Raw genomic sequence first — 24,941 nt, 5'->3', positions numbered from 1 at the left:
ACTCGACTTGATTGAACTGAACGCATAAACATCAACACGATCAACAGAATGCGAACCACTACACACATCAAAAGCAATCAATATGTACACAATAACCAACTCTGCTTCGGGTCGAGAACCGGATCAAGCCATGGATCTTTTGAATACCGAAGGTGCCGATGAACAATTGGAATTGTACTGGAGAAGATGGAGATCAGGACAAAATTCAGCACAGGTGTGAAGGAATTCGACGAAGTGAACAGATACATCCTTAGAATAGAGGACACAGAAGAAACTAAAGGTATCATGGACGAAACCCCAGACAAGGGCTCCGAGGAATCAGAGCAGTTGGAGGTGGGAAATGAAGGTGAGATGAGGGAGAATACGTAGAGTTCTTACCTAGCGCCATAAGTTAGTTCAAGAGCACGGGCGCATCCTGATGCTAGGAAGCGGAAGAAAGAAAGAACTCGCGGAGTTGCGAGGAAATCGTAAGGGGCTCACGAGCTTCCGGAGGATCTGACACCAAACGAGCAAGTCAACAAAAGCGGAATGCCAATGGCCGCCTACATCGCACTAAACTGTCAAAAAGCCAAAACCAAAGCCCGATGATGAGTCTACTGGTACTGTAGTTCAGACGAGGGGCATAATCAATTGCCACGAGATCACACCATGTTCTTCCATGACATGTGACAATCACAACCCGGGTCCGGGTCTGCTGACGAGGATGACGACAACAACGACGAGGGAGGGTGATGGTGGTTTTATGTGGTCTCTAATGTACTTGAATTTTTCTGGCTGATCCTTGATAAAAGAGTCGTTTTGTTGCCAAATGAACTTAATGTACTCTCCACTTGTAGAGGTGTAAATCAACAGCAAGAACGCAAAAGAATTGCAAAGCTCGTTTTTATATATGCAGACTAAGGGAATTAGCAGTCCGAACGAGTGGTTACAACCTCTTTATCTACAATACACAGTTACCCGCTCAATCCTTCCCGCGGTCCTTTCGCCAATTCAACTCCAATGCCGTCTGATGACTGCCTCTGTGAGATCTGATGAACAAGTGAGTAATTAAATGTACTCAACCGGTTGTGTTGAAATTCAGACAATTTCCAAAAAAACATATTATGACGTTTACTGGCAGTATTTACTGATATTTCAAGCACCAAGTAGTGCCCTGTTCATGTTGGGGTGTATGCTGCAGTTGCTACGGAAACGAGACTAATGCGTCAGTCATGTACACCTCCGCACAGGGCGATCGAAAACACGACACGTCGATACCACGCTCGAAAGGAATGGTATGGGAGACATTAACTGGTTAATATGGTATTATTTTAGAACAAAAGAGAGGTCTTACGAGAGAGTACCACGTGTATTTCAAAGCCTTCATTATTTAGAGATCTCCAACTTTCAAAATGTCAGGATTTATACATGAGAGAAGTACCAGTCGAGAGAGGAGAAAAACACCACCAAAACGACACCAGACAAAATGTATTTCTCTCGTCTTTTCACGTCGTCATACCCATAAATCTCACACACCCTCACGCGCATTCCGGGTACGTTAAAATTTAAGGTTGCAGTTACACCTAATCTCACGATTCACGAAAATAACACTCCTTACCTGCGCTCGGTAATCCACGAACACACATTACTGAGGGCCCTACATTGACATTCGATCACAATGTGAGTACTATGGACATGTCGGCGAGTCCCACAAACCGACTTTTTGAACCAAAACTTTACTAACTCAGGCCGGTATCACAGGACCAAGTCACGGCCCACGTGAAGAGTATCATTACTACTCTGCTATCGGCACAACCTGAGAACCTGACGCTCGATTTCACCTGTGAACTATTCACCCCAGGAGATGTGGCTGCTCAAGTTCTTTTTGTTTCTAACGGGAATGCTGAAGACAATTGTGAGTGTTAACAAAGATCAAGATGGAGGAAACCTGTGGCGAAATGAATACTAACCCAGACATCATTTCCCAACGCCCTGAATCGGGCTCGAGTTTGGTTTTGATTAAACCATATGGAGTCTTGGAATCGCTGTCTCATCTCCAGGTAATGAACATTGCGTCGTCTTCGCTTGATTCATCACGTGACAAGGGCCTTCAGTTCGTGCGCAAGAAACTAGCCGAGCTGGAAATGTCCTTTCATCACCTGGAGAACGACGTCACGATCCCAGACGTGGATTTGGAGATTCATCCCGCGATCGAGGATGCTATCGAGAAGAACCAGGGCGCAGATGATCTCACGGAGCTTGACGCTAAGACCCTAAACGAACTCCAAACTTGTGTAAACTCATGGATCAAGCAGATTCAGACAGTTACCAAGCTCGACCGAGATCCCGCCGAGCCTGGATCCTCCACTGCTAGTGAGATCAACTTCTGGCTCACCATGGAGGACAAGCTAGATTACATCAGCAAGCAGCTGGATGCCAAGCCTGTCACCCTGACTCTCGACGTTCTGAAGAATGCCAAGCGGTTTCATGCTACTGTCTCTTTCTTGTCCGATACAGGTCTGAAAGAGGCTCAGGACATGGTTTCCAAATACAATGTTCTGCTGCGCGACTTCCCTCTGGATGAACTCATGTCAGCTGATTCGTTGGATACCCTTACAACTTCGCTTGTGTCTGTGTTCAACCATGTGAACAAGAAGTTCCGACTGTCCACCTACCCGGTGTGGCGATGCCTGGCACTTGTGGGCTGTGTCAGTGGAGACTTTGACAAGCAGATCAAGGTGATTCTGAGCAGATTGGAGCTCAGCCTGATGCAACTACCCAGCACCGAGTTCAACCAGGTTATAGATTCTGTCAACAATGTCTTTAACGTGTGGAATGACCTAAACAAGGAATTCACCAATACTGCTCGAGACGTCTCTCGACGACGACAGGGAACCAGTCTGGGTGAAAAGTTCATTCCCATTCGGGTCAAAGTCAGACATTCCGAGACCCAGAACCGAATCGCTTACATCGCCAACTTCCGACAGGCTCACGAGGATCTCGTTGCTACTCTAGGAAAGGTTTCCGAGGCCGCGGGGGTTGATATCGATGAGATCACTACTGGCTACGAGTTGGTGAGAAACGTCCCTGATGTTCTGGACGTCTCTCATGAGGCTCTGGCTCACTGGAACAGACTAGAGGAGGGCTACAACAATGCTACTGTGTCCGTGGAGCGGTCTATCATCAGCATTCTTCGAGACCGACTTGCTTTGGCTAAGAACTCTGCTGAAATGTTCCGAGTTTTCGCAAAGTTCAACTCTCTGTTCATTCGACCCACTATTCGTGGCGCTATCCACGAGTACCAGTCTCGCCTCATTGAAAATGTGAAGCATGATCTCGTGGAGCTGCAGCAAAAGTTCAAAAGGAAGTATGGCAACTCTGAGACATTTGAGATGGCTAAACTTAGAGACTTACCCCCTATTGCAGGTGCTATAATCTGGATGAAGCAGCTGGAACGTCAGCTGGACCTTTACATGTCTCGTGTGGAGAGTGTGCTTGGTGCCGGATGGCAGCATTACGCCGACGGTAAAGTGCTCCATGAGGAGTCAGTGGTCTTCAGAAAGAGCCTGGACGCTAGAGTCGTGTACGAGGCTTGGATTCGAGGAGTCAAGTCTCGAGGCAGCGGAGGTCCGGTCTTCAAGATCTCCCGTGAGTCCCGTGAGTCGCAGGAGCTGGTTCTGTCAGTGTCCTTTTCACCCACCTCCATCACTCTGTTTAAGGAGGTCAGGAATTTGCTGAACATGAAGTTCCAGGTTCCTCATACCCTGGTTTCTATGGCGAACGACGCCAAGACCATTTACCCGTTTGCGGTCAGCCTGATGGACAGTGTCCAGGTGATGGATCGGACTCTGTCTGTGATAGATTCACGTGATCTTCCCCGTGAGCTGCTGTTTGGTTTTGAGAATGCCATTTACAATCTTGTGTCTCGTGGCATGTCTACCACTTGGGACGATTTGCTCCACATGGATACTTCTGGCAAGAACCAGCACCAGCGTTTTGTGTACAAACTTTCGGACGCTGTGCACACCCTGCTTACAAAGAGTGAGCGATTGAGCGAGGTCTGGGGGCATGTTATCAGCAATCATCTGATGGAGCTTGAGTCTTGTGACTTCTCACGTGACGAGTTTGCCAAGGTGCTCGCCGATCTGCAGGCTGCGTACGACTCTCTCGAGCACGACGGATTTGCCAACATGCAAGCCTTTGCCAGGACCCTCAACCTGAAGGTCAAGACTATCTTGGAAAAGAGACTGGGCCAGGAGTACGCCCAGTTCTTCGACAAGACCCAGTTTGGAAACCACGTTATGGTGCTCAAGAACAATGTCATCTGTGTTGAGCCTCCCCTGCAGGATTCTCGGGTCAAATTTGTTGGCCATGTCATGCAGTTGAAAAACACCGTTGCCGGTCTGACTCAGATTGAGGGTGTCTCTCGTGTCTTTGAGGGTGGGATTCAGACTTACGAGAGCTTGATGGACGACAGCAGGACTCTGACTTCGCGTGAAAAGTCTACTCGGGATCACGCCTCTTCGCGAGATCTCTACCTCACCTTTGACCATGCTTACTCTGCTGCATCCGCCTACATCGCCAAATGGACCCATTTCCAATCTCTTTGGACCCTTTCTCCTGATCATGTCATCTCCATTTTAGGCGATGATCTGAGCAAATGGCTAGCTGTGCTTCAGGAAATTCGAAAATCTCGAGCGTCTACGTTTGATTCCAACTCCAGCCATGTGTCCTTTGGCAACGGCGAGGTCTTTAAGCTCGATATCGGTCACGTGACTTCCCGAATTTCTTCCAAGTACGATGCCTGGCAGTCTTCCATTCTGCAAAAGTTTGCCGAGAAGCTCTCTACACAGTCTCGAGATCTTTGTGGCGAGATGGACCGTATCCGAGCAGACTTGGAGCCCTCTGGGATCGACTCCAGTGTCGAGAAGACTCTCGAATTTGTCACCTGTGTTGTAGACACACGGAATGAGAAGCTTCCCAATTGGGAGAGCAAGGTAGGTTTGCTCAAGACGTGCCAAAACACCCTGATTCGAAACAGATTTGTGTTCCCTCAGGATTGGCTTTACATTGATCACGTCGAGAGTCTATTTGAGACTCTGCAGGAGCTCATCGAGACCAAGGAGGGTATTATTGAGGGCCAGCGAGATGCTCTCAAAAGCAAGATCACAGTTGAGCTTGGTCGGTTTGGAGACCGAGTGGAGAGCCATGTCAGTACCTGGGCTGAGACCAAGGAGCAGGGTCTCGGTCAGACTGGCGACAAGTCTCGTGAGCAGTCTCGTGAGCTTCTCCATAAGCATCTTACCACTACCAACAAATTGCTGCATGACTTTACCGTTTTGGAGAGCGCTTCTCGAGCATTGGATATCCCTTGTGATGTAACATCTGCCAGCGAGATTCTCAATGTGGTTTCTGGCGAGATCCAGGACTTCATCACCGTCTTCGCCACTCTAGAGTCTGTTTGGAAAGGTGTTGATGAACTTCGAGAAATGTCCTGGCATGTTATTTCGGTTCGAAAACTGCGGTCTATCATTGATAGTTTGGTGATCAGCTCCAAGTCCATGCCTTCTCGAGTTCGCCAGTACGCTGCTTTTGATCACGTACAGCAGGAGCTGAAGTCGCTCCTGAAAACACTGCCCCTGATTAGCCAGCTCAAGTCCGACGCATTTAAGACAAGACATTGGGAGCAGTTGGCAAAGATGGTGAAGAAGCCCACTCTGCGGCTTAGCAACCACCTGACTCTTGGCAACGTGTGGGACTGTGGTCTGGAACTCTACGAGTCTCAGATCAAGGCTCTGATTGCCCAGGCGCAAGGTGAACTTGTCTTAGAGGAGTTCCTGGCAGGTGTTCGATCGACGTGGACCAACCTGACTCTCAATCTTGTCAACTTCAAGAACAAGGTGCGGCTCATCAAGAACTGGGACGAGATCTTCCTCACCTGTTCGGATCACATGACTGGATTACTTGGAATGCACAACTCACCCTACTTCAAGGTGTTTGAGGAGGAGTGCCATGGCTGGGAAAACAAGCTGTCTCGTGTTCAGACCTTGTTTGAAATTTGGATTAATGTCCAGAAACAGTGGGTCTATCTGGAGGGTCTTTTTGGAGCTGAGAATGGAAGTGAGGTCCGAGCTATCTTGCCTCTGGAGACGTCTCGATTTGGAAACATCAATGCCGAGTTCATGTTGCTGTGGAAGCAGGTGTACAAGAGTCCTCTGATTAGTGACGTCATCAACATTGCTCAGATTGACGAAACTCTTCCTCGATTGAACGACGCCCTTGCCAAGATTCAGAAGTCTCTTGGAGAGTTCCTAGAGCAGCAGCGACAGCTGTTCCCTCGATTTTACTTCGTCGGTGACGAGGATCTTTTGGAAATGATTGGTTCGCCCAACACTCTCAACAGTCATGTCAAGAAGATGTTTTCTGGTGTTTCTTCTGTCGACCAGGATGAAGATGGCCGCATTCTAGGCGTGGCTTCTCGGGAGAGTGAAATTGTGCCCCTGCTGGCTCCCATCACTACCCTTGGAGTCAAGATCGAGACCACCTTGAAACATCTTGAGAGCGGCATCAGGTCTTCTTTGAAGAACCTCCTTGGCCAGGCTCTGGAAGACTTTAGTACTGAATTTTCAGCCAAGCAGTTTATGATCTGGATCCAAAAGTACCCTGGTCAGATCGCACTATTGGCACTGCAGATCTGGTGGACTGCTGAAGGTGAGAAGGGCGAGTACGCTACAGCTCGCGACGCCTGTGTCAACATGCTGGGGCAACTTGCAGAGCACGTGTCACGTGAACTGACTGCTTTGGATCGACTCAAGTGTGAAAATCTGATCACTGAGTTAATCCACCTGCGAGACTCATGCGATGAGCCTACTAACTCTGACGGGGCTGCACGCGATGCTAGCAGCTATGACTGGCTCAAGCTGATGCGATTCTACCGGGACGGGGCTGGAGAGGTTACTGTCCGTCAAGACTTGGCCACTTTCTCCTACTCTTGGGAGTATCTTGGTGTTCCCCCTCGGCTCGTTTCTACGCCTCTTGTTGACGCCTGTTACCGGTGCATGACTTCTGCTCTTGCCTCCAAGCAGGGTGGTTCTCCTTTCGGACCGGCTGGTACCGGTAAGACAGAGTCTATCAAGAGTCTGGGTCAGAATCTAGGTGTGTTTGTGCTCGTGTTCAACTGTGACGAGTCTTTCAATTTCCAGGCCATTTCTAGAATTCTAGCAGGTATTTGTCAGGCGGGCGTGTGGGCTTGTTTCGACGAGTTCAATCGACTGGACGAAAGCAGTTTGAGTGCCGTCACCAGTTTGATTGAAGTGATTCAAGGTGGTTTGGCACGTGACGTGGATGCTTCCCGTGAACGCGTCTCACTTGGATCTCGAGATATCACTCTGCTACCCTCCACAGGTATTTTCATTACTCTCAACCCTGCCTATCTCGGTCGATCTACGCTTCCCGATAACCTCAAGAAGCTTTTCCGACCCTTCTCTATGGCCAAGCCCGACAAGGAGGAGATTTGTCAAGTAGTCCTGTACTCCCAGGGTTTTTCTGAGGCCCGAAGTTTGGCCCAAAAGGTAGTTCCCTTCTTTGAGAGGTGTGAGAAGGATCTGAGTGAGCAGAAGCATTACGACTGGGGCTTGCGAGCTGTCAAGTCTGTGCTGCGAGGTGCACGAACAAGAGAGCAACCTCATGACGAGTCTACATCCGAGGAGCTTGCTATGCAGACAGCTTCTATCACTCGGTCACTGCAGACTACAATCTGCCCCATGCTTGTGGAGGAAGACAGTGCCAAGTTTGGCACCATTTTGGAGGACATATTTGGAGCGGTGGAACCCGTGGAGATTTCGCAGGAGTTGGAGTTCCGACTGGTGGAGAGTGCAGCTCAACATGGATATACTCCCTCTCCACCTTGGGTCACCAAGTGTGCTCAGCTTAACGATCTCATTTCTAACCATCATGGAGTAATGCTCGTTGGTGCTGCTGGCTCTGGCAAGTCAGCCATTGTCCAGACTCTCGGAACCAGCCTGGGTGCCAAGATTAGCGTGATTGATCCAAAGGTGATGAGCAAAGAGGAGCTGTATGGTTCTCTGGACGCCACCACTCGAGATTGGAAGGATGGAGTATTCACCAGCATTTTGCGTAACGTGATCAACAATGTCACAGGCGAGAGCTCTCGTTCACCTCATTGGATTGTGTTCGACGGTGATGTTGATCCCGACTGGGTTGAAAACTTGAACTCCGTTCTCGACGACAACAAGGTGTTCACTCTGGCATCTGGAGAGCGATTGCAACTTCCTGACCACGTGACTATTCTGTTTGAAGTGGACTCTCTTCAATATGCTACTCCTGCCACTGTTTCTCGATGTGGAATGGTGTACGTGGGCGATAATGTGGTTGACAAGCGAGATTTAATCGATCACCACCTCAAAAAGTTTTCTGCCAAAAAACTGGATGTGGATGTTGCTCTGGAATTGTTGGAGTCTGGTCCCAGACTTCCTGTGTGGACTTCTTCGGCCGAGGCAGCTGCTGGTGTTGCCAGTCTGGACGGTGCCGTGGATGGAGCATTGACATCTGGTAGAGCCTCTTCTACTCCTCCTCCTGATACCCCGGAGACTATTGTCTCAGCTGCTATGGTGACTCTCACGGCTTGTGCCCTCACCCATATTGATGACATTCTGTCCCAGGCTCGGTCTTTTACGCACGTCATGGAGTTCACACCCATTAGAGCCATTTCTACACTCTTTGCCTTTGTGGAGGACGCGTGCAAGAGTCTGTTGGTCGCCCAGGTGACCCTGTCGCATGATCAGGTGAATGCCTACCTGACTCGCCGACTGGTATTGGCTCTCATCTGGTCGTTCTCTGGAGACTCACGAGATATGGAGCGTCATAATTTTTCCAAGTTCTTGTTTGAGAAGGTCTTCATGGGTGTTTCTGCCCTGTCTAGTGTCAACTATGCCGAGTTGTGTGTTGAGGAGACCCTGAATCACGAGGTGTCTTTTGAGGGTGCCTGGACTCGATACAAGGTGGCTGATACAGCCCTTCCTACACATGCCATTACCAACCCCAACACCATTATCCCCACCACCGACACAGTTAAACATGAGCATATCATCTATGGCTTGTTGAGTAGTCACAAGCCTGTACTTCTCTGTGGTCCTCCTGGTTCTGGTAAGACCATGACGCTGTTTGGAGCGTTGAGACGGTCTGACCGGTTTGACATGGTCGCTCTGAACTTCAGTAAGACCAGTGATCCAGGTCTGGTGTTGAAGACCCTGTTTCAGCGATGCCAGGTCACTACTGGAAGTCATGCATCTGGATCTCGTGGCCCAGTTCTCTCACCTCGAATCCCTGGCAAGTGGATCATTTTATTCTGCGATGAGATCAACTTGCCTTCACGTGATCAGTATGGCACCCAGCATGTGATTTCGTTCTTGCGACAGCTCATTGAGAAGAACGGCTTCTGGTACAACAACGAATGGACCACGCTGGAGCGAATCCAGGTTGTGGGTGCCTGTAACCCGCCAGAAGACGTTGGACGAAACGTTCTCAGTCAGCGGATCCTGCGACATGTGACTCTTGTCAACGTCGGATACCCTGGCAATGAGTCTCTGAACCAGATTTACGGCTCCTTCAACAAATCTCTGTTGAAGTGCATTCCTTCGTTGGCTGGCTATGGAGATCAACTGACAAAGACAATGATATCCTACTACCAGTCATTCAGCGATGTGTTCACCAGTGCTAGCCATGTCCACTACATTTACTCTCCACGTGAGTTGACCCGATGGTCTCGAGGTATTTATGAGGCTATCAGTCAGCTGGAGACCCTGTCTGTGGATGGCTTGGTGCAGGTTGTAGGACACGAGGGTATGCGGTTGTTCTTGGACCGGTTGGTTACCGATGAAGAGAAAGAAAAAGGTCTGGCTATGCTGGTCAATGTTCTGTCACGTGAGTTTACATTGGGTTCTGCTCACGTCTCGAGCCTTCTCACCGACCTTCTCTTCTCCAATTGGACCACGAAGCACTACCTGCCTATTTCCAAGGAGCTCATCACTTCCTACGTCACTTCACGTGTGCCTACCTTCTGCGAGGAAGAGCTGGATACCCCCTTTGTTCTCTCAGATGATGTCATTGAGCACATTTTGCGAATTGATCGTGTTCTTCGGCAGCCTCAGGGTCACATGATTCTGATCGGAGAAGCTGGAAGTGGCCGAACCACCATGACTCGATTTGTCGCATGGTTGGCTGGTGTCAAGTGTTTCCAGCTACGTGTGTCTCGAGACTACCAGGTGACTGACTTTGATTCCGATCTCCGAGCATTGCTTCTTAACTGTGTTTCTCAGAAGATGTGTTTCCTGCTGAATGAGGCCGATCTCACTCCTCTCTATCTTGAGCGAATGAACACTCTATTGGCTAATGCTGAGATCCCAGGTCTTTTCCAGGACGATGATTGGTCGATGCTCATGAGCCATGTCCGTCAGGAGAGTTCCAAGGCCGGCATTCTGCTCGATTCTGACCAGGAGGTCTACGAGTGGTTTACCCAAAAAGTCGTGGAGAATCTGCACGTGATTCTCGTGACCCAGAAGGGTATCGATCTGACCTCGTCTCCTGCCTTGCTCAACAGATGTGTGCTGAACTGGATGGGCAACTGGAGTGGCCAGGGAGTCACTCAGATGGCCGAGAAGATGTGCCAGCAGCTCGATGTCTCCGCCGAGACTCTACAGGTGTTTGGCTCTCTTCACGTGACTCCTGACTTGTCGCTCGCCTCTATCAAGCTCTTCATCAAGGTGTATCTCGAAAAGAAGGCCCAGCTGCAGCAGGAGCAGCGGCATCTAAACTCCGGTGTCGACAAGCTCAAGGAAACTGTCCTGGCAGTGCGGGAGATGGAGCTCACGCTGGAGAAGTCCAAGATCGAGCTGAATGCGAAGACAGAGGCTGCCCAGCGAACTCTGCAGCAGATGATCACCAATCAGAACGATGCTGAGAAGAAGAAGCAGGCCAGTTTGCAGATCCAGGAGTCCCTGGAAAGCCAGAAGGAGGAGATTGCTCGACGGCAGGAGGTCGTTGCCAAGGATCTTGCTCTGGCCGAGCCTGCAGTCATTTCTGCCAAGAAGTCTGTGTCCAACATCAAGAAGCAGCATCTCACTGAGCTGCGTTCCATGTTGAACCCACCCGAGACCATCAAGCTGTGTATGGAGAGTGTCTGTGTCATTCTTGGATACAAAACCTCTTCTTGGCGAGATGTTCAGGCCATTATTCGACGAGATGACTTCATTTCTTCCATTGTGAACTTTGATTCCTCTGAGATGGACTCTCGACTGCGGCTCACCATGGAACGTGAGTACCTGTCCCGTGAGAACTATACTTATGAGGCAGCGAACCGAGCTTCCAAGGCCTGTGGACCTTTGTTACAGTGGGTTGTGGCCCAGATTCAGTACTGCGAGATTCTAGAGCGTATTTCGCCTCTCAAGGAGGAGGTCGAAATGCTGCGTCACCAATCTCAACAGACCCAGGCTCAGGCTACCGCTATTTGTGATATGATTGACGAACTTGAGGGCAAGATTGAGGGCTACAGAACTGAGTACGCTGGTTTAATCGGTGAGAGTGAGCGACTCAAAGACGAGCTAGCTACTGTTGGAGAAAGAATCACTCGGTCTCGTGACCTGGTCACTTCCCTCAGTGACGAGAAACGGCGATGGGCCAAGTCCATTGTTGACTTTGACTCAAAGCTAGCTAACCTGGCTGGCAACTGTCTAATTTGTGGCTTTGCCTTGGCCCGATGGGGCGGACTGAGTCAGAAACAGCGAGGCGAACTCTTGCGAGCTGTCCTCACTCAGCTCGATAGTCGACACGTCAAGTACAACCTTCCAACTCAGGACGAAATCTTGGCATTCCTCGATACTCCCGACTTGTCTCATCTTCCGTCTCGAGACCCTCTGTCTGTGGAGAATGCTGTCATCGTGGAGTCTGCTTCCACTTACCCTCTGATCATTGACCCGACCGACCGAATCCGTCAGTTCCTGATCAAGCAGTACAAGCCAGTCATCACTTCGTTCCTTGACTCGGCATTTGTGAAGCATCTGGAGACAGCCCTTCGTTTTGGGCAGGTGATTCTCATCACCGATGCCGAGTATCTTGACCCTGTCATTAACCCTGTTCTCAATAAGGAGTACCACAAGACTGGAGGTCGAACTCTGATACAGCTTGGCAAGAGTTTGATTGATTTCAATTCCAACTTCAGACTGTTTTTGCTGTCTCGTGACTCGTCTCCTTCTAGCTTTTCTGCACACGTGACGTCTAGAACCACCCGAGTCAACTTCACTGTAACCGATGCTTCTCTGGAGCGACAGTTGAGTAGCCACGTATTGGCCAAGAAGCGCCCCGATGTGGACGAAAAGCGAAAGTCACTTATCAAGCTGCAAAACGAGTGCCAGGCCAACTTGCGTGCCTTGGAAGCTGATCTTTTGGCTTCTTTGGCCGAGTCTGAAGATATCCTCGGCAACAACGCTGTGATGGTGAAGCTGGAGAAGCTCAAACAGGAAGCTAGACATCTCACTCAGCAAGGAGAAGAGGCGCAGGAGGCCCTTGGCCATGTCGATCTGATCACCAAACAGTTCGACCCTCTGGCTCAGGCTGCTACACGTCTGTTTGCTGTCATGCAGAAGCTGAGTAGCGTCAACGTGGTGTACAAGTTCTCACTCGAGTTCTTCTTGCAAGTTTTTTTGGAGGTCATTTCTACCGACTGTGATGATGTGCAGATTCTGACTAAGCAGCTATTTATTGCTGTCTACAAGCAGGTGTCCTCGGCTCTGTTTTACAAAGACAGATACATTTTCTGCCTGTTGATTATTGAGGCCTTCACTGGTGAGCGTGACCATGTGACTGCTACTGAAGACCTCACTCAGATCATCAATTCGCTCGGTTCTCATCACTTTGGCGACCTTCAAAGTGAGAGTCTGGATGAAACAGTCACTGAGGGCAACCATCTCGTCATGATGGTTAGCCGGGGAGGAGCCGATGCTACTTATTTGGTCCGAGACATTGCCCAGAAGATTGGAATGACTACTCAGACCGTGTCCATGGGTTCCCTGGAGTCTCAGAACATGGCTGATAAGATGATCCAGGCTGCGTCTCAATCTGGCGAATGGGTTCTTGTGCAGAACGCTCATTTGGAACGGCAGTGGCTCACCAAGCTTGAAAAGTGGTTGCGTCTCAACGTTGGCCGACACCACACCTCGTTCAGGCTGTTCGTTTCGTTTGACGAAGCGTCCTGTGATGTAGTTCCCAGCACATTGCTGTTAATGAGTCGATTGGTAGCTTGTGAAACGAGCTCCGGCGTCAAAGCTGGTCTGGAAATGGCCTGGCGAGATACCCAGGACGCTAAGCCTGTGGAGCTTACCCGTCTCAACTTCCTGGCCAGTTGGCTGCATGTCTGCATTGTTGACCTGGCTCGTTTTGTGCCTCTGGGCTTTGCCAAGGATTATGGCTTCCATGAGGGAGACCTGGCTGCCAGTTTGCGAGCTATTGAAGGATGGGTTCGTCATGTGAGTGGTCAGAGAGACAATATTGCTCCCCATTCCATTCCTTGGCATGCTGTAGTCTCGGTGCTGTCTGACATTTACAGCGCCAAGATTGACATCGCTGCTGACCTGGCTCGATTACAAGAGATGGTCCAACAGGTGATGCAGGTGGATTATTTTGACAACGAGTCGCGTGCTCTCGGTCCATGCAAGCTGACTACTGGCTCGCGTGTGGCTGATTTCCAGACCTGGACAAATGAACTGCCTGTTCAGGACGCTACCTGGCTTGGTCTGCACGAGTCTGCAGATGAGGAGCTTAGAATTGTGGAGGCAGGACGCGTTGTGGGATTTGTGGAGGAGCTACGAGATTAGGTGTAAGGATTTTGTGTATGATTGATACGGATGATCATAATTCTAATTATGTTATTATGTTGGACTATATATTGTAGTAATTGCGTGCAAGATCAAGCAGCTGACAGTGCCATTAAGCCTTCAAATAATTGATTGCGCTGAGCTCTAATTATCGGTGAAGCCTTGAACGCCGTATGCTCTACGAATACAGTAGCCCTTGATGGTGTTGAGTGGTCTCGGCGATGTACAGTGCATGCACGTGTTCAGCCACTTGAGACTTACCACCCCTAAACGGAGGGGTCTTTCGACCCGGATCGTTGGTAATCAAGCCCAATAGGAACTAAACACCAATAACGGATGATATGGCAATAACATGTTCATTTCACTTTTCCTGCAGGCTTGAAAAGCGCTACACAAGACAATAATCATAAGACAATTACACAAATTCAACAACAAAATTCAAGATCTCCTTTACAGCAGAATACTCTACAAGAGCCCTCATCATTGCAAAGAATGTATCTCATAATTACTAACATCACTCATCGAGATCGCAAATTTCATCGTCCTCCTCTTCTCGGAACAAGAAGGGCTTGAGAGTCGACTCGTAGTAGGGAGGACGAGGGTTAGTAGCGGGGTTTTGCTGGTTGACCTTGGCAAAGTACTTTTCGTAAACATTACCATCGTAGGAGCCGATGGGAGCGTTAATGAAGAAGTCAGAGAGACCAAAGGCATCAGTGAGTCCAATTACCTGATCTCGAACTGCAACACAGAGCTCGTCCACAAGACTGTTGATCAGGTCAATGTCTCCAGGGGTGAGGATGTTCTCCCGCAGGAAGATTCCAGTGTCCTCCTCAATTGACCAGAGGGCAAACAGATTGGCCAGTTTCAGCAGATGGGGCTTGATATCGTCTTTGGCAGTGGCAATTCGGGCATAGAATGAAGAGATAAGATGCTGTCGTGTGTGGATTCGAGCACACTGGAATCTCTGCTGAGACAGCTCCTCAAAGGCCTGGTCGGGATTGAGAGTTTTGACAAGCTCTTGGTATTTATCGGTGGTTCTGAGAATGTTGTTTCGAGAAGCCGTTCTGAAAGCTTCTACTAGAAACTCGGGGGACAGAAGTTGCTCTCTGGGGGTACCCTGGCCGTTCTGGGAGATTTTAGACTTGTCTCCTACGTACTGAATAGAAGCACCGACGTGCTTTCCAGCCAAAATCTGTAGAGCTGACTGAACCAGCCCTCGGCCCATTGACAGACACAGAACGTTGTTGTCTCCTTCCCAGGTACACTGGACAACCCAGTCAGCGTAGCCCTGGCCAAATCCGTTATATCCAGAGTATCCATGACCTCCACAGGCCTGTCGGCACTCATCAATGATTTTGGCACATCCCCACGTGGTAAATGCCTTCATTCCTGCAGACGCAGCAAACAGCTCCTTTGTGTCGGTGACGGCCTTCTCCAGATCGTTCTTCTGGGCGGGGTCGTTGGGATTGAGAGCCAGAATTCGATCGGTGGTCTCAATCCAAGTCTTCTGAGCCTCATCAGCACCCATCTTCATAGCGTAGCAGTAGGCCAGAAGAGGCAGCAATCGTCGCTGGTGGTAAGGGTAGTCGATGATCTTGGTCTCCTTAGTGTCTCCAGAGGTTCCAAACTGTCGTCGGACACAAGCGTACCGAAGAGCAATTGTGAGGAATCGTTTGGAGACGTGGAACGAGTCGGCAATCATGGACACTCGACCTCGAATGAGGGCTCCATAAGTGAGTTGGTCAAGAGCGGGTTTGGTTACCACTCCAGTATCAGACACCTTGGCATATCTCATTAGCATGTTCTGTCTGGGGATTCGAACATTGGTGAACTGGATCCAGCCATTGTCAACACCATCTCTGCCCATCTTCTTTCCAATGTCTCCAATTGAAACACCGACCTTGAGACTGTGATCGTGGACATTTCGGAGAGGTACCACAAAGTTTCGAGTACCATAGTCCTTGCCATGCACAATCAGTTTCGCGAAACAAACACAATGGGTGGAAGTGTGGGCTGCACCGCCAATCCACCACTTGGTAGCACCAATATGAGGAGTGTTGATAATGAACTGGTCACTGTCCTGGTCATAAGTGGCGGTTGTCTCTAGTCCCTTGAGGTTGCTTCCATGGCCCAACTCTGTCATGGCAAAGCATCCATAGAACTGCTTAACAGCCACCGCTCCCTTCTTGACCCAGTACTTGAACTGTTCAGGAGTACCAGATCCCCTGATGGAACCAATGAACAGGTTGTTGTGGATCGACAACCGCGTACGAGTAGACATATCAACCATTCCATGCAGTTGCGCACGCCACAGAGATAGCTTCTCAGTATCGGTGACCAGATAAGGCGACAGAGCAGCCACCCGCTCCATGGTCTGTTTTCGGGCCTGCTGAAGGTTGCAGTCGTAGTCAGCAGTGACAGACAGTACTGGATCACGTTCAATACTGCTCATGATCTTCTCGACAATCTGGGTCTCTTCTTCTCCACCATTGAGGAAGTTGGTCACATCTCGGACAGTGAATTGAGTCTTACCTCGCTCCTTGGCCATCTCCACAGGAGGATCGGTGAATGTGTTGGTTGTCATTGTCGGTCAATAGTGTGTTATTCCACCTGCTCTCTTTTGTAGGAGCCGTCTATACTTTATAGTCTCGGGAATGTGGGGTAGTAAAGTTCAGAGAGGATCGTCCTGGGTGGGCATTACGAAGAGTTTGGGAGACAAAGATGATACCACTGGGGTCGCAATCACGTGCCCTAAACGACTATATTACTCCCACGTCTGCCCGCTCAACGGATGGCTACGTTTCGTCACTCTCTCCTGGCTAGCGTTAGTACATCTCCGTACTTGCATATTATATGCACCACCCTGTGCCAGGTGCGTAGTGAGTGTGGGGTTGGGCTAAGCCGAAGAACGACTTTCTCATCATCAGACTGTCAAATAGCTAATAAACAAAGCACTAGTGCCAATTTCCCCCACAAATTATTGATTCAGATCAATCTAGAATGCTGGAAATGCACTGTCGGCTCCCTATTTCACCCTACAGACCGACGCACGCCCTGCTTCATGTATAATGTTTTTCCATTGTACGAGTACTCGCACAACTACCTACTTGTACGAAAAAGTATTGCTTGTTGGATGTGTAGAGTATACTACAATGTAGTAGTCCCAGGACAATGGGGATAAGTGTTAAGTCCGTACCGTACAGTAGCATGAATTTCGAAACATCAGCCGAGTGTCTCAGTGTGTGGGGGTGGGCTAACGGCTACAGAACACGAATGTTTCACTTTAGATCTCGGGTATGGAGTGGCGATTACCTATGTGGAAAACACGTCCAATGGTATATTTCGAGTATCGGGTGGCAGCATTTATTTTCCCCTTCAATTTTCTTTGGCATTCTCATAAGTGGTCCTCCTGGTATACCATATACAAGCACTTGTATTTTGTCCCAGCCAGATCACGCAAATGAATCATGATTATTCACCTGACGAGGTTGCACCGAAACCCGTCCAAAGTCCTCCCCTCAAGTGGGAACGGAGACGGATTATACTCACTCTACACATACGAGCACACAACACCAAATTGTGAATATACAGCGACTTCCTTATGAATCTATTCACACATCAGTACGAGTACAAGAATTCACATCCGAGGTAAGGGTTGCATTTGGCATCTTGCTTGCTTGTGAGCAGACGAGTATGGTGTACTATGGTGAGAATCGCACGGACACAATTTTCGTACGAGACGCTATCTTATGGAAATAGCAGATTTTTGCTGCTGTATGACCTGTATATACTCGGAAATTTATAAAAAAAATCTTCTAAAACACCCTCTTTGTAGCGCTTCTGGATCCCCTCGGTACACCAGATAGACCCCTAATTACTGGACTCTGCATTCTACAGTAACAGCTATCTCAACTAAATTACAGACAAAGTTTCATAGTGATTTGGCGGTTAATAGTTAGATCCGACGCAGAACCAGAAGATGCGATGCTCTCAGCGCAAAGACCAAACGAATATTCAAGTTTGTGTCACTCCTCTTCAATTACCCAAGCTACTCCCTCACTGGGTGTTTGAGCTGCGCGTGCCTGGATCTATTAGGCCTGCAACGTATGCATAATTCCAGCAACTCAGATAGTAGCAACCTTTGGTGCGTTGTTACTCAACTCGGTCTTCAACAACATCATCCACCATGTTTCGTTGTTGCTTGAGGACTGTTCCTCTGAGGGCAATGCTACGTCCTCGAGCGATCCACTCCATGAGGCCCTCTTTCACCAACGCTCGTCAAGCCAACTTCCGAGTTGCTGGAATGGCGACTGGTCTGGCGGCAGGCTTCGCAGTGGGCTGCTCCATGGTGCTGAACGACGCGCCGCAAGAGAAAGATGACAAGAAACAGGACCTCACCAGAGAAGAAAAGTTCTACATCGAATCCCAACAACAAACAGAAAGCAGAAAGCTCCCCGACTATGAAGACAGTTCCAACAAGCTGTATGTCTTCTTCAGACGGTTGTTAACCCGCCTGGAGGTCTGGATCTGGGACCCCATTGCCACGACCTTTCGATTCTTCTACCTTTCGATTCTCTTCGCCCCTGTTCTTCTTACTCTGCCCGTCATCCTCATCGGACCCCGGGACAAATCCAAAGACAACGAACGATACACTGCCATCTGGTGGTATGGCTTCCTCACCAAGATGATGGAGCGTGCTGGAGCCTCTTTCATCAAGCTTGGTCAATGGGCTGCCTCTCGAACTGACATCTTCCCTCCTCAGCTCTGTGCCGAGATGAGCGACCTTCATTCGAACAACAAGGCCCATTCTCTCAGAGTGACCAAAAAGACCCTGGAAGGTGCCTTTGGCATGCCTTTTGAGGAAATCTTTGACGAGTTCGTGGACAAGCCTCTTGGAGTGGGTGCAATCGCCCAAGTTTACAAGGGTAAGCTGTCCCAGAAGGCGTTGAATTCCACGAAGCAGAAGAAGGGCGAAAGAAGCCCATCTGGTTGGGTTGCCATCAAAGTCCTTCATCCCCGTGTTTCCCAGATTGTCGAGCGCGACCTCAGTATCATGAGATTCTTTGCTAACATCATCAATGCAGTTCCCACCATGGAGTGGCTCTCGCTGCCCGGAGAGGTTGAACAGTTTGCCGGTATGATGCGTCTGCAGATGGACTTGCAGATTGAAGGTAAGAACTTGGAGGTTTTCAATAAGAACTTTCAAGATAAGGCAGACATCCACTTCCCTCACGCATTCCTGGAATTCACTACCCGAGACGTTCTGGTCGAAGAGTACATTGACGCTATCCCTGTTCACTTGTTCCTTGAGCGAGCCAAGGATGGTGGTGGATTCGACAAGGAGATTGCTAACAAGGGTCTAGATGCGTTCTTACAGATGCTGCTCATTGATAATTTCATCCATGCTGATCTGCACCCCGGTAACATCTTCGTTCGACTCTACAAACCTGAGTCGATGATGCATCATCTTGGTTTCGGCGACCACAACAACGCCAATGAGGACTACATTGAGATGCAGAAGGTGAACGATCACCTCAAGAGTCTCAAGCATGACCCCGCGGCGTGGGACAAGGAGATTGAAAGACTCAAGGCTGATGGATACCATGCCCAGCTTTGTATGATTGATGCTGGTCTCGTTACTGAGCTCAACGAGCTGAACAGACGAAACTTCATTGATCTGTTCAAGGCTCTGGCTGAGTTTGATGGCTACAAGGCTGGTGATCTTATGGTTCAGCGTTCTAGAACTCCTGAGACCGTCATCGACCCTGAAACATATGCCCTTAAGGTCGGAAAGCTTGTTGCTCAGATGAAGAGCCGAACATTCAAGCTTGGAAACTTCAAGATTGGTGATCTCTTGACGCAGGTACTTGCCATGGTGCGGCAACACCACGTGCGAATGGAACCCGATTTTATCACAGTCATTCTCTCCATTCTGCTATTAGAGGGCATCGGCCGACAGCTGAACCCTGACCTGGATCTCTTCAAGAACGCTATTCCCGTTTTGCGAGAGCTCGGAACCCACTCTGGAGACGGACGAGCTCTTTTCAACAACGAAGACATGATGTCTATGCTTAAGGTCTGGCTTGCCCTTGAGACTCGACAGTTCATCTCCGCCTCGGTCGAGGAAGTAAACCAGCAGGTCAAATACGACGGACTATGCCCCAATGTCTAAAAACATGATACACTGAGCACAGTATTTTTATATAGAGTAACTTTAAGCATGAAGTTGATACTGTAGAACTCCTCAAGGCAGGCTTTGAGGTCGAATAATGCGTTACTATAGGTCACTGGGGGGAGGGCTTACAATATGTACCGCAGCGTGCCGGTATGTGCCGGTACCGATACAAAGGAAACGTACATATTGAGTATACAACCGTGTTCTCTATTTATGATCACTCATCAATGCAGGAAATTTGAGAGCTTGAAGTGACAGAGTATGGGGCTGGACACGTCTATCCAAGCTCTCTATCTGCTATTGAATGAGTATACGTCATACTGACATGGGGCGCTGGATCATGACAATACTGGAAAATGTGGAGAGCCGCATCAAAAATACTGTTGGAACCTTACAAGGGCGAACAAGCAAAAATAAGCGGGGGAGCAGAAGAGAGGAATCTTAAAAATTACTCGGACCTATTCTTCACCGCAGGTTGTATGTACAAGGTGAATGATACGTGGATCATATTATCCACGGTCCTTTTAATGGGACCAACTACGAATGACACTTTCAATGTGCCAACTATCTGTCATCAACTGTGACGGCACGGATCAATTGTCTTTTTGGGACAACGGATATATAGAAGTTTAAGCACGAGCTTGGGATGTACATCAGGCACGGTAATCGTTTGTAGCCGAACGTGCCTGTGGGGCGAACCTCTTAGAAATATCGTTATACGTGGGACGTAGGTTATTTTAAAATCTTTGACATTCTGACTGGATACTTTTCCGCGCACTCTTTCCCCAGAATGTGAGATTTGCCCTTCATATTTTTGGGCTCTTCTCTTGGCCACCCAATCAAACCTGCATACTGCAGCACACTCTGCATGGTACCAACTCAAAATAAATTCCGGCCTGTCTGTCTATCAGCACCTCGTCCTGATATACACACGAGGCTCATCGGCTCTTTATCACCAACCCCCGGCCGGTGACTCGCTTTCGTGATGAAATTCGGCAAGAAGTGAGTACCGAAAAAGTTGTGGGATTAGCCGCCACCCATACCGTGACGCAGGAGATGTCACAGCGGAAATCAAGGACCCACCCACCCACAACACTGGACAGATTGTCGTGTGCTAGATCCACGTGACCGAGATACTAACACAGCTTGAGCCGAAACCAGGTCCCCGAGTGGGCGTAAGTACTGATGGATGATCCAGCAGAAACGGACAACGAGACTGGGCTAACAACAGACCCCATTACATTGATTATAAAACGCTCAAGAAGCTCATCAGAGTAGGAACTGAGAGAAGCGAGAACCCCACGGAGTCTGATTTTAAGGGTGAGTAACAGCATTGGATTTTCAGGGTGGATTTGGACTGTGGGTCTGAAGTGTGCGGGCACTTTTCAGGTAAGATCGTGTTTGTGGCTGTTTTGTTCTGCGATAGATAGGGACGACATGGTGGATAAAAAGAAAAGCCCACACGAGTACCTGGTTCTTGTACAGCTGCCTGCGTCAAGATGAACCCCATGAAGTGCTGACACTCGTATCAATGTGGTGGCTGCATTCGTGAACTCACATGGCCGAGACCTTGTGGATTCCATTTCGATGAACCTGCAAGCCCCCTACAATGTGACGATCTGGAAATCGCTAATACAGAATTCCAGGAATGTCTAGACAACAACGCTCTCAAGGTAGAGGACTTTTTCAACAAGCGTTTTGACGTGTATTCCGGTGACCTTGCAGTGCTGGAGAAGAGACACCCTGTCTCCAGCATCGGAGATCTGGACGAGGATGGTTGTGTTGAACTCCGTGACACTCTCATCGAGCTGAAGACCCATCTTCGAAAGCTCGGATGGTACGCCGAGGTCAACAGACGAGGTTTTCGCAAGATTTTAAAGAAACTCGATAAGAAGAGTGGAGCTGACTATGGAGAGAAGTGGGGTGTCAAGATCTTCAAGAAGCACTTTGCTTCCGGTGTTGATATCGATGCTCGACTGGCTGTTGTTGATAACTACCTGAAGCAATTGGGATCTGAGACTCCCGAACAGATCAAGAGCACCGCAGCTTCAGCTGTCAGCTCCTCTTCTGAGCTTGACGAAATGAAACGTATCATCGGAGGGGCTACTATCTCCACCGACGATTTGACAATGTCCAAGGCTGATAGCGATCTTGCAGAGGCAGTATCTTCTGCCATCGACAAGCCCAGAGAATCGCCTCATCTTCACCACCTTCTTGAGAAGGCTAACGAGAAAGGCCAGCTGACCACTCAAACCCTCAACTCGCTCATGTACCGAGCTGTGAGTCGAGCTAACCTTCCTTGTATTAGAGAGCTGATCGAATGGCTTCCTGCGTTCGAAAATGATGTATCCCACAGAAACGTCATTCACCGGTACCTTCTTCATATCGGTACTCATCATGGAGGAAAGACTTCAACTGAAGCCCTTAGGACGCTTTTGGCAGCAATGAAACCTGATCAGCGAGAGGCTCTATCTGCTCCTGACTCCCATGGCCGAACTCCCCTGCATTATGTTTGCCAGTTCGGCCTTCTCGAGTTTCTCAAGGTGATTCTGAGTTGTCTCAAGGAATGGGAGTTCATTACTGCCTCGACTCCCCTTGATGGACTTTCTTTCCAGGACTGCGAGGGTCTTACTCCTGTCCACCTGGCAGTTCTTGGAGGTCATGTAGGATGTGTGCGACTTATTTGCGACACCACACCCAAACTTTCAGATGGGGCTCTTGTTCTTGCAGCCGCTAGACAGAACTACGCTGAGGTTGTCAAGGTTCTGATTGACCATGGCCTTACATGTGGTTTCAAGGATCGCGAAGGTGAGACTCCTCTCTACGTCTGTGCCAAGATGAACCTCATGGATACTTTGAGAGTCCTGTTAGCTCATGATGTGCTTCAGGTCTCTGTAGCTGAATCTTCTCGAGGATGGACTCCGTTGTTTGCTGCTTCTGCCGAGGGCCACACTGACGTCGCCAAGGAGCTGATGAGCCAACCCGAGTGTGATCTGCTTCGGAGAGATAATGATGGCTGGCGTGCACATGAGACTGCAGCATTTAGAGGTCACGTGGATCTCTGCAGAATAATCATGGCCAAACTCCCCTTGGGTGTTGATCCCAACGAGGACCTGGATGATTCACTATCTCAGACCCCCGACAAGCCCAAGGTGAAGTCGGTGGCTGAGATTCCTCAGCCAGATAAGACCCTGGTGCTCGTGACTTTGGGCTCTACTGATGTTCGAGATACGCGTGGCTCTGTCACGGTCGATGCCAAGCCCTTCTCCGATCTCGATACACATCTCACTCTCGTTGTTAGAGCTACAAATGTGGACCAACCAGATGGTCTCCCTACGAGACAGTACGACGAGATTGATGGCGGAGCTGTGGAGCTTCCTGTGGAGGAGCACACCACTGAGCCTATTCGGTTCTACACGTCGGACGCCTCGAAGGTCCAAGTGATCTTCGATCTGGTGCCCTCCCGAGACGATGCTGCCACCAGTGCACGTCACGCCCTTGCTCGAGGTGTTGCTTCGGTTGACTCTCTGGACCCCTTGAAGCAGTCTGGACGACGATGTCTACGAGACGTGCATGAGGTTCCTCTTATTGAGCGAAGCAGCATGACTATTGTTGGCTCTGTCCGTTTCCGTGTGCTCATTGTGACTCCTTTCTCTCACCCCAACATGAAGGTACGATCCCAGGAGTATTGGAATTCTCTTGCCACTCGCGTCATTGGTCACCGAGGTCTAGGTAAAAATACCAACCCCCGAGGACGCGATGAGTTGCAGCAGCAGCTTCAGATGGGTGAAAACACCCTAGAGTCGTTCCTGTTGGCCTCGAAGCTGGGTGCCTCCCATGTCGAGTTTGATGTCCAGCTAACCAAGGACTTCCAGCCAGTTATCTACCACGATTTTTTGGTTTCTGAGGCTGGTATCGATGTCCCAATGCATGCTTTGACGGAGGAGCAGTTCTCGTCTCTTCATGCACCTCCCCCCAAGCATACCGACCGTCGCAAGGGCCATAGAGGTGTCCCCAAACGGTCTGAGTCTCTTGACGTTGGAAGAACTCACCGTCACCGAGCATTTTCTGTCTCTGATGGCCTGGAGCGAGTTTCTGAGGGCGACAAGATACTTGAAGGAACTGCACTTCAGCAAGATGACCCTGACGCAGATGACCACATCACTCATCGAATGAAGTACACTCGTGACTACAAGATGAAGGGTTTCAAGGGTAATTCTCGTGGTATTTCCATTCAGGCCCCTTTCACCACTCTACGAGAGGTTCTACAGTCTCTCCCTCCCAACGTTGGCTGCAACATCGAGTGCAAGTACCCCATGCTTGACGAAGGACAAGCTGAGGAGATGGAAGAGTTTGCCCTTGACCTCAACGTTTGGGCGGACAAGGTCCTCGAGTGTGTCTTTGAGTATGGAGCAAACCGAGAGATTATCTTCTCCTCTTTCCACCCTGACGTGTGCCTCATGCTGAACCACAAGCAAGGAGGTGTCCCTATGATTGGCAAGACTGAAGTCAACCCTGTCGGATACCCCACCCTGTTCCTCACCGAGTCTGGAACTGCCCCCATGTATGACATTCGAGCCTCTTCTCTCCAGGAGGCCATTCGGTTCTGCAAGGATTGGAACCTTTTGGGTCTTGTGTCCGAGTGTAGTCCCTTTGTCATGTGCCCTCGACTTATCCAGGTCGTCAAGCGGGCTGGGCTGGTCTGTGTCTCCTACGGTGTTCTGAATAACAACCCTGTGATTGCCAAGACCCAGATCAAGCATGGCGTTGATGCTGTCATTGTCGACAGTGTCAAGGCTGTTCACAATGGTCTTCTTGAACCCGATGCAAAGGCTATCCAGGAGCTTCCCACAGTGGAAGGATCTCCCCCAGATGAGTTTGCCATTGAGTAAACAGATCTC

The 24,941-nt window shown here is 49.4% G+C and overlaps 4 protein-coding genes across 4 annotated transcripts; 3 read left to right on the top strand and 1 right to left on the bottom strand.

The window, feature by feature from the left end:
• Nucleotides 1-1,916: 1,916 nt before the first annotated feature.
• YALI1_E39057g (uncharacterized protein) lies at nucleotides 1,917-13,865 on the top strand (the record flags this gene model as incomplete). The annotated part of the gene is made up of 1 exon (XM_504704.3): nucleotides 1,917-13,865. The coding sequence occupies one exon, from the start codon at nucleotides 1,917-1,919 to the stop codon at nucleotides 13,863-13,865; it is 11,949 nt and encodes a 3,982-aa protein (XP_504704.3).
• Nucleotides 13,866-14,379: 514 nt separating this feature from the next.
• YALI1_E38912g (uncharacterized protein) lies at nucleotides 14,380-16,449 on the bottom strand (the record flags this gene model as incomplete). The annotated part of the gene is made up of 1 exon (XM_504703.3): nucleotides 14,380-16,449. One exon carries the CDS (start codon nucleotides 16,447-16,449, stop codon nucleotides 14,380-14,382), a length of 2,070 nt encoding a protein of 689 aa, XP_504703.2.
• Nucleotides 16,450-18,051: 1,602 nt separating this feature from the next.
• YALI1_E38896g (uncharacterized protein) lies at nucleotides 18,052-20,037 on the top strand (the record flags this gene model as incomplete). The annotated part of the gene is made up of 1 exon (XM_504702.3): nucleotides 18,052-20,037. One exon carries the CDS (start codon nucleotides 18,052-18,054, stop codon nucleotides 20,035-20,037), a length of 1,986 nt encoding a protein of 661 aa, XP_504702.3.
• Nucleotides 20,038-21,025: 988 nt separating this feature from the next.
• YALI1_E38859g (uncharacterized protein) lies at nucleotides 21,026-24,932 on the top strand (the record flags this gene model as incomplete). The annotated part of the gene is made up of 4 exons (XM_068283186.1): nucleotides 21,026-21,042; nucleotides 21,186-21,215; nucleotides 21,272-21,360; nucleotides 21,679-24,932. 4 exons carry the CDS (start codon nucleotides 21,026-21,028, stop codon nucleotides 24,930-24,932), a joined length of 3,390 nt encoding a protein of 1,129 aa, XP_068139287.1.
• Between the last annotated feature and the right edge of the window lie 9 nt (nucleotides 24,933-24,941).

The sequence above is a fragment of the Yarrowia lipolytica genome, chromosome 1E (assembly GCF_001761485.1).
Source record: "Yarrowia lipolytica chromosome 1E, complete sequence".
Lineage (NCBI taxonomy): Eukaryota > Fungi > Ascomycota > Dipodascomycetes > Dipodascales > Yarrowia > Yarrowia lipolytica.
The sequence above is the reverse complement of the archived record's forward strand: the minus strand, read 5'-3'. Positions and strand labels throughout refer to the sequence as shown.